The sequence below is a fragment of the Bactrocera dorsalis genome, chromosome 4 (assembly GCF_023373825.1).
Source record: "Bactrocera dorsalis isolate Fly_Bdor chromosome 4, ASM2337382v1, whole genome shotgun sequence".
NCBI classification, from domain to species: Eukaryota; Metazoa; Arthropoda; class Insecta; order Diptera; family Tephritidae; genus Bactrocera; species Bactrocera dorsalis.
In genome coordinates, this window is record NC_064306.1 from 32,322,207 (window position 1) to 32,331,592 (window position 9,386).

General features: G+C 36.0%; 1 protein-coding gene across 17 annotated transcripts in view; it reads left to right on the forward strand.

Annotated features, from left to right (window-relative positions):
- The window catches only part of LOC105224085 (cAMP-specific 3',5'-cyclic phosphodiesterase), a 686,633-nt gene extending 678,238 nt beyond the window's left edge, over nucleotides 1-8,395 (forward strand). For 16 of the 17 annotated variants that reach the window (XM_049456782.1, XM_049456783.1, XM_049456784.1 and 13 more), the window contains 6 exons: nucleotides 4,432-4,748; nucleotides 4,839-5,103; nucleotides 6,385-6,499; nucleotides 6,922-7,084; nucleotides 7,382-7,750; nucleotides 8,081-8,395. In XM_049456782.1, the coding sequence (XP_049312739.1) occupies nucleotides 4,432-4,748; nucleotides 4,839-5,103; nucleotides 6,385-6,499; nucleotides 6,922-7,084; nucleotides 7,382-7,750; nucleotides 8,081-8,236 (1,385 nt within the window). In that variant the 3' untranslated portion in view covers nucleotides 8,237-8,395. Of the gene's footprint in view, nucleotides 1-4,431; nucleotides 4,749-4,838; nucleotides 5,104-6,384; nucleotides 6,500-6,921; nucleotides 7,085-7,381; nucleotides 7,844-8,080 lie in introns of all 17 variants that reach the window. The other variant, XR_007422769.1, reaches the window with a different exon arrangement.
- Nucleotides 8,396-9,386: the final 991 nt, after the last annotated feature.

The following is a 9,386-nucleotide window of genomic DNA, read 5'->3' on the forward strand; positions in this document are numbered from 1 at the left end:
TAAATAAAATCTTTTCTTTTCACATTTAATACTAAAATATAGCCTACCTTTAGGCGCAGTAAAGAAATAAAATGGTAAAATATCGTTTAAAAAGATATAATGTGAATGATATAGTATACAATATAGGTGCGCTATAATTTCCTTTACGGGATATTGTGTGGCCAATGAAGTAAAGCAAATAATATAAAGGCGTAAAAGCTTACAATTTTGATTATTAAAAAGTTTTGGAGTCACACGCCCACTGCAAACAGAAAAAAACTCTCAGCAGCCAGAGCTACAACAACGCACAGTAGTCAAGTTGGTCGATGAAAAATATACGTGAATAAATAAATAAATAAAAGAATGTAGCAAATTATTGTAGCAGGTGCTTAAAATGCACTGAAGCTAATGACAACGAAAATCTGTTGCTGCGTGGCAAGTTCTATTATGCAAAATGGAAAGCGCGTTCAAGTGGAACAGCGAGCGCACACGCCAATATATTGGGCTAGGGAAACCAACTTCATAGTGCTAAGAAATGAGAGCGCGGCAAAATTAAAAATTGAAAAGAAAGTTGTTCGATAAATAATCAAATCTTTCAAGGTATTGATTTTTTTTTCATGTCAAAGAAATCAGCCAAAACAGTCAATAAAAACAGCTATTGTATATCGTATTTTTATACCCTTACTGGGTATATTAAGTTTATTTTGTAACATCCAAAAGGATACGTCGGAGACCTTATAGAAAATATATATAAATGATCAGGATGACGAGCTGTGCCATGGCCGTCCGTCTGTCTATAAATTGAACTACTAAGCATGCTCTCTTTAGAAATCTCTATAAATAGCTAATATGTATACCATGTTCACAATATGAACCATTTTAAGCAATTTAGCTAAATAAAATACTAAAATTAATAAACAAAAAATATGTTTGGGACTCATATGTTCCTTTCCCCCAAGTGCCTCTTTTACGCTCTCACAAGAGACACACGTTTACACATAGGCGCACGTGTATACTTACTTATCCCACCAGTAACTGCTTAAAGTCTCGCTTTGCCAATTTGTCAAGCTACCAATTTTCTGCGCCAGAGGTCAAATGAGTCCCATAACTTTCAACTGCCTAGCAGATTTCACTCAACCGTCTGTATTTTCAATATTTTCGCTCAAAACAAGCGCTTAGTTTGCTTTTTAGCAAATCCGACAATTCCCTTCGGGACAAATGTTTGCACGTATATGTACATTTTATATATTTACACACATACATATTAAAAATTTAATACACAAATTTGAACACATTCATATAATGTATGTACATGTAAACATACATATGTATGTACTATATGTGCATATGTATTTGTCTTGCTTGTGTTTTGAGGCAAATTTCATTTACATACATAAGTGGCTCTAATATGTTGGCATATTTCACTTAACTCAACAAATATGCATATAGTCACATCAAAGCATATTTGCAGCAACGCTTGCTTACATACACACATACACAAGATTCCAATTTTACACTTACATGCATACAAATGTGCGTTTGGGAACACCATTTGTGGCAGCTAAATGAACCCATTATTTTAGCTCTCTCATCGACACCAGCGTATTGGTTGGAAATTTGCGTCTTCTTCTTACTATATCCAACTCTTACATACAGTATATGTACATATGTGTATATAATCGACACCAGCGTATTGGTTGGAAATTTGCGTCTCCTTCTTACTATATCCAACTCTTAATACAGTATATGTACATATTTGTATATATATAAATATATATTGTTAACATTAGTGGCTGTTGCGGTAATTATTCAAACTTGTAACTTGTGTATGTGTTAGTGCCTTCATTTATGAAGTTCAATTAAACAGTCTTTGTTATTGTTGCTATAACAAATGTCTTATGATTTTCGGATTGAACTAAGTGAAGTAGTCGCTAGTAATGAGCCCGAAATATATAAATTTTACTTTAATTACGTTTAAAGGGATCAAAGAATTCTTGGAGTTATGTGCATACCATATATATCAATGATCAGGATGACGAGTTAAATTCCGAAAAACTGTCTATATGTCTGTCTATATCTCTGTCTGTGCAAGCAATCACTTAAACAAAAATTGAGATATCTTGATGAAGCTTAGTGAATATGTTCCTTCTCAACCAAGAAGCCTTTATATTGTAGATGGACTGGCTAGGATCACTGCCACGCCCACATAATGCTATTATTCGATAAATCTATAAATAAATGCGCCAGAGACATAAATCAAGAAGTGTTCAAATCGGGCCAAAACTATTCCAGCTCCCAAGTACCGAAATTTGTCGTAGATCCCACTTGACTTCCTGGAACAATGAATGTTGAATGATTTCGTAATATGTTCAAAAGAAAGTTTTGTCAACATCGAAAGGTATTTCTCATGTTTTTGTTGTTAATGGCCCAGGAAAAGTGCTGTTTCGACGGGGTTCGAGCAAAAGGGAGAGGGGTGTCAGATGTGTAGGGTTAGCAGGGCATGAAAAAAGGTGGTTAGTGTCATGCGGGGACTAGTTGCACAGAACGAAGTAGCGCAAGAGTTACTCTCGATTCGCGCGGCTATTCGAGCACGTCATCTGCAATGAGTGGTGGTTTGACTGCAAGTACGCCATTCACTGAGATGGAGTCGGTGAAGGTGTTTATGTCTCCACTGGGAATGGCGGTCAGTGCATGTCTGAAGTTGGTTGCGTCCGAAGTCAAGTCGGCGTATTGTACGATGTCGTCAACGTAGTTGAGAAAGGACCTATTGATACTACTAGGACCCTGTAGGTGGCCGGATGGAGGGATGATTTCTACGAAAGCTTTCCAGCAGAAACTGCTTAGAGAGGAGTTCATTATGCGCCTTAAGTGGAAGCATGCGAACCTCACTGTGCAGATGTTGGATGGGAGAAATCACGAGTCCATTGTAGTCCGGAGTGCAGTGTTCTGACATTTCTGTAGCTTCTTCATCTGCATTTCACTACATCCAGGCGACCGTATTGGTGCGGCGTAGTTACAAGTCCCACCGGCAGATTGCCTTGTATGCTGCCAACAAGGTTCCTTTGTCTTTTTCCCATGTGCTGCCGGCTACCAACTTGCCGATTATGTTGCGGCTCTGTTTTAGTAGTAATAATAGCGGGGGGTCAAAGAAAACAGGCTGGCGAATGTCATACCTAAAATCTTAGCAATAGTGACAGTCGGAATTCCAACGCCATCGACTGCAATATTAAGTACAAGTCTTGCCCTTTCGTTGAGTTAGTGAATATGGCCGTTTTGGATTTAGTGAGAGAAAGCGTTAGGTTCCGTGCAGCAAGAAAGCGAGAAAGGTTGGAGAGATGGCTGTTTACTTTTGAGCGCTTGCCATCGACCAATTGCTTTCTCATCTTTGATCCTGGAAAATCGCTAAAGAATGTTAAAGGATTTACCGAAGATATTGCAAACCACTAGTGCATACAGATCGGAGTATACAACAGCCAAGAGGGAACTTAGTAACTAAGAGACGTACAAAAAATCAACTTGATTCTTCATAACATAACTGTCCAAGCACTATCAACTCGACAGCATTCCTCAACATTTTCATCCATCACAGCAAAACATTTGACATTACATTGCTTGCTGTTATGTGAATTTAGCATGTTCTTGTGCGAACCTCGAGCTCAAATCTTCCAAGAAAAACATAATTACGAATTATAGCGGCAGCCAGTATCGATTCTTCTTGTGAAAACCGCCGTTGGTGGTAAAGCGAAATTTGATAGATTTTAATGCAATTTCCTCTCAACTCTGAGCACCTGCCACGATTCATATTGCTTCCCCTACTTTATAGCTTATTCACACCCACGCTAAGCATACCGCTTACATACATTACGCTTACATATACATATAAATAAGTAAGTGGCTAAAGCCTTGAGGAAATATTATTTGCATTTTAAAATATGTTAAATAATCTGAAGCATTTTCAACCAAATTCAAACGTCAATAAGAAATCTTTCAACCGTCAAAAGCAAGCATGCCAAGGAAAATATATAAAAATGTTTACTGTAAATAGCTGTGTAACGAGAAGAAAAATCGCAACCAATATAAAACACACACACATACACGACTATACATTTTCAAGTGGGTATGGATTTACATAACAATGAAGATATATACATTTTTTATGAAGTGAAATTTTCCGAGAATTGAAAGAATTATACGCACTGAAAGCGAAATGTACGAAAGAAAGAAATTTTATATATGAAAATTGACATATTCATACTTACATGAGCTTACAGATGTGGCAAATAAGAAAATTGTTTCTACATAACCGAAACGTAACTGGTATTTTATCAGAAATGTTAACCAATAAAAAATAATCTTAGTTTCAAAAACGTTTTTAACCGCCAACTTTATATGACTATTTAATATAAAGTAGTTATAAAAAAACTAATAAAAAAATATTTGTTTTCATTACAGACAAGCAACAAGAATTGGACCTGCCATCGATGCGCGGCGACGACAACCCCGACCAACACAATATGCTTACTCAGCATCAACGCTCCCGTTCGCCACGTGGTCCGCCAATGTCACAGATATCGGGCGTGAAACGACCACTCTCCCATACGAACTCTTTCACCGGCGAACGTCTGCCCACATTCGGTGTGGAAACGGTGCATGAGAATGCGCTCGGCACACTGCTCGGCGACGTCGACACGTGGGGCATTGACATATTCAAGATTGGCGATCTGAGCGCCAATCGTCCGCTCACCTGTGTGGCATACACCATATTTCAGGTAACACACGCTTTTTACTAAAAAAAAAATGCAAAAATTAAATATGTATTAATTTTATATTGTTTGTTTTTTTTTCTTATGCCCCTACAGAGTAGAGAACTACTGACCAGTCTTATGATACCACCGAAAACTTTTATTAATTTTATGACTACTCTGGAGGATCATTATGTTAAAGACAATCCGTTTCACAATTCACTGCATGCGGCTGATGTGACACAAAGTACAAATGTACTGCTCAATACACCGGCGCTGGAGGGCGTATTCACATCGTTGGAAGTGGGCGGAGCATTGTTTGCTGCTTGTATACACGATGTTGATCATCCTGGTTTAACGAATCAATTTTTAGTTAATTCAAGTAAGTTTAACCTAGTAGTATTATCATATGTATATTATTTAAGACCGAGAATAATATGTGTAAGGGTGGCGATCAAGACCGGAGTTATTCTATTCATTTGCCTGAGTTTTATAAATATATATCGACAAATTTTGGTTCCTAACTACAAATGACTTCCTCGGCATTCCCTTTGCAACCCTGAGCCCTTAATGAGTTATTCATGTGACATCGTTTATTCGCTTACAAAACCACCATGGTAAATCGCAGCCCCATAGTAGCCAACTGGCATTACCGAGTTCGATGACGTTCACTCAACTCAATTGACATTTCGCTTTAGTAGTATTTGCCATTCCGTCTTAGAAAGATATGTGATCCAACAACGAGTAAAAATTATTAAAATTGACTGCCGAAATTCGGAGTCAGTGGCCTCAACTTTAAGAGAGAGAGAATTTTCTATTTCTTTCTCAGTATCCGGTAAAATATTTTCTATACATATAATCCATAAATGTAGAAACTTTATGGATACATAGGCTTCTCGAAGATCGTTTGCAGGTATCAATACCAATATTCATATGCGACATTCCGCTTAGCTGAAAGCGAACTTTCTTGAAAAGAATTAGCTGTCTTTTTCAAAATAATCTTTACCCACTACGAACTTCCTTAATACCCAAACCTGGAAACATCAACGATGCAGAGGACATTGTCTTTCACTAATTGAGTTATTTTAAGTATACCTTATAGATTACATCATTTTTGACTCTGAAACTCTGTTATCTAGAACACCAATGGTAGAAAATACTCAATGGACCTCCCTTTTTCTACTTTAAACAGAGTATATTAAACCACAATCATATAACATAGGAAAACATATAAACATAACATATAGCGCGACAAGGTGAGTCCGTCTATCCGTCTGTATATATGCGAACTTGTCCCTTAATTTTTGTATTTTTCCAAAAAAAACTGCTCACTTAATACCAGATCATTATGGGATACAACTGCCATAAAACAGAAAGATCGGCATAAATTGCTTGTATAGATACTTTTTTATTTGACGAGATATCTTGACCAAACTTGCCGTGAGCCATTGTCTAAGGCAACGGTTCAATCTCCTAAGAAGTTGTTCAGATCGACTCTCTACAGCATGCAGCTGTCATAAAAACTGACCGACCAAAATCAAGTTTTCCTTTTTTTCTTATTTCAGTATTATAGCTTTGGTACAACCGAAATTGACGTGTTTTCTTATTACAAGTACATTCAACTTAATTTTATTAATATATTATATTATTTTCATTCTTCTAGGTTCCGAATTAGCCTTAATGTATAATGACGAATCTGTTTTGGAAAATCATCATTTAGCAGTTGCCTTTAAATTATTACAAAATCAAGGATGTGATATATTCTGTAATATGCAAAAGTAAGTATGATTTAAAAAGAATATATGTAACTATTTAATTCTCAATTAAACCTTTAAGTCTACCATATAAGTTATAATTTAATAGTGTAAATAAAATCGATGGGCATCTTACTGTCTTATTTTGCTACGACAGGAACTTTTAAATTATGACAGAGTGTAATTATATAAAATATTAAAGTAAGTCGTGAAATTCAATAAATTCTCATTCCTACCGCTCGAATCATCAATAACACAGTTTATGTACCTTCAGGCTCGACCCTAGTGCCTCAAGTATATGGTAGATTCAACAGCCTTGTTGCGTAATAATTACTTCCGAACCTTTCTCCAATTGACACTGCAATTTTATCTCACTGTGCTTCCTTTCTAAATAATATGAAATACATACAATATATGGAACTAATATCTCTATTAATTCGTTTTAGGAAACAACGCCAAACATTAAGGAAGATGGTTATCGATATTGTCCTCTCAACAGACATGTCAAAACACATGAGCTTGCTGGCCGATTTAAAGACTATGGTCGAGACGAAAAAGGTCGCCGGCTCCGGTGTGCTATTGCTGGACAACTACACCGATCGCATACAGGTAAGATGCGACTTATAATATAAATTCAAAGTCAAATTGAATATTATAGATTAAAGACTTTAGTTATGCATATTTATTTGTTAAAATTACTTATTTGCAGTATTTATTAAGCTTATTTTATTATTACGTAGAACTTCATTTTTTTCTGCAGAAATGTACACAAAAAGTTGAAATATGACCTCTTAAAGTTAAAGATAAATTCTGTTCTATAAATACATAAGTATATATATTTTTGACAGTGTAAATAATCAGACATACATTTACTAATGTGCTTTTTCCACGCGCTCCCATTTTCAGGTGCTCGAAAATCTGGTACATTGTGCCGATTTAAGTAATCCAACCAAACCGTTGCCATTGTACAAACGCTGGGTCAGCCTACTTATGGAGGAGTTCTTTTTGCAGGGCGATAAAGAACGTGAATCGGGCATGGACATTAGTCCCATGTGTGATCGTCATAATGCCACAATCGAAAAATCGCAGGTCGGATTTATCGATTATATTGTGCATCCATTGTGGGAGACATGGGCCGATCTGGTGCATCCCGATGCACAGGATATACTTGATACGCTTGAAGAGAATAGAGACTATTATCAGAGCATGATACCACCATCACCACCACCATCGGCGGCCGACGATCAACCCTCCGACGATAAGATACGATTTCAAGTGAGTTGCTGAGAAAATAACTAGAAAAAAATGTAGAAAAATAATATACAAGTAGTCACACTAACACAACAATGGCCGCAGATAGAAACAGTAGTGCGTTACTCATTGAAACAAAATGCGATTGACAGCCGCGCAGAGCTGCAGCATTTCATATGCAAACATAGAAATATTTCAACTAAATATTAAAAAAATATTAAAAAATACGAAAATATTGAAAATTGCCTCATTACTTCATGCAAAGTGCATATGAAATCGCTGCGCCTCTTCGTGGCTGCAAATCGCCGCCAAAACTGTGAACTCGTATTAATTTTCTTTAACGCTCTGCTGCAGGTAACACTTGAAGAGTCCGATCAAGAGAATCTAGCCGAACTGGAAGAGTGTGATGAGAGTGAGCACAACAAACCGGAAGCCGCAACAGTGACGACGGCAGCGGGTGAGCACAAGCCGTCGGGGAGTGAGAATCAAAGCCATCACGGTGGAATGTGACGGAGAGTAGCGGGACTATGTAAGAAAATCACCGAAAAGGCGCAAAATTTTTTGCTAATACGTTAGTAACAAACCAACTACAAGCAGCTAGTGAAATAAATAACTAAAATAAAAATGCCAAAAAATACAAAAAAACCAAAAAAAAAAATAAAATAAAATTCAAAATTTATAAAAAATGCAATTTTTTGCAAACAAAAAAATACACAAAAACACTAAAGCAAAAACAAAACAAACGAGCTGAGTTGAAGGACAAAATGTTGAAAAAGGAAGACATAGGGAGGAAGCAAATGAAAGCATACATACATACAATATAAATTTAGAAATTTCATAGTAGCATAGCCAAGACAAAAAAGAGAAGCGAAAAAAAATTACAAAAGTATAAAAATCAACATATACATACATATAACGGTAAATACATGAAGCAAATGGATAATTTTACTTTAAAACTAAAAAATAAATTGCCAAAAAGCAATAAGAAACAATGAAACACGGAGTGCAAAGCATGCAAAAAGCACTCAAACACACACACACACACCTACATACACAAGACACTCAGCACAAATGTATGACAACAAAATGCAACTACTACAAAGACATGCGCATGTTTACAAGCAAACATACATAAATACTTATATATAATTTCATACCACACCTATATGCGGAAATTTTCACAAAAATAAGAAATGATTTAACAAAACTTTTCATAAAAACAAAAATATGGTTTAAAACAAAATGTACACAAAAAAATTATTTAGCAAAAAAATTTCAAATTTTCAAATCCGCTGCAGCATTACAATTTCATTCATTTGCAATTAGAACAATTTTGAAAATATACAGTTAAGACAAAATGGTAGCTACTTTTCAACCACAAAAAGCTCACGCTTGCCATTCAAACATAATTTAACCAAAGCATTGCTGGACACATATGCGAAATTAACTAGAAAAGCATAACAAATAAACACAAGACGAAACGCAAGGTTGTAATTCAAAACAAAAACAAAAAATTTTTAAAAGTTTTTCATGCTGAAAATGGAAAATATTAACTTAATAGCGGCTGAACACACCTGTAGCGTTATAACTGACACACGCACGTCTGTTGCGATTTTAATTTCGAACTCATAACATGCACGCACACAAATGTGTCAACGCT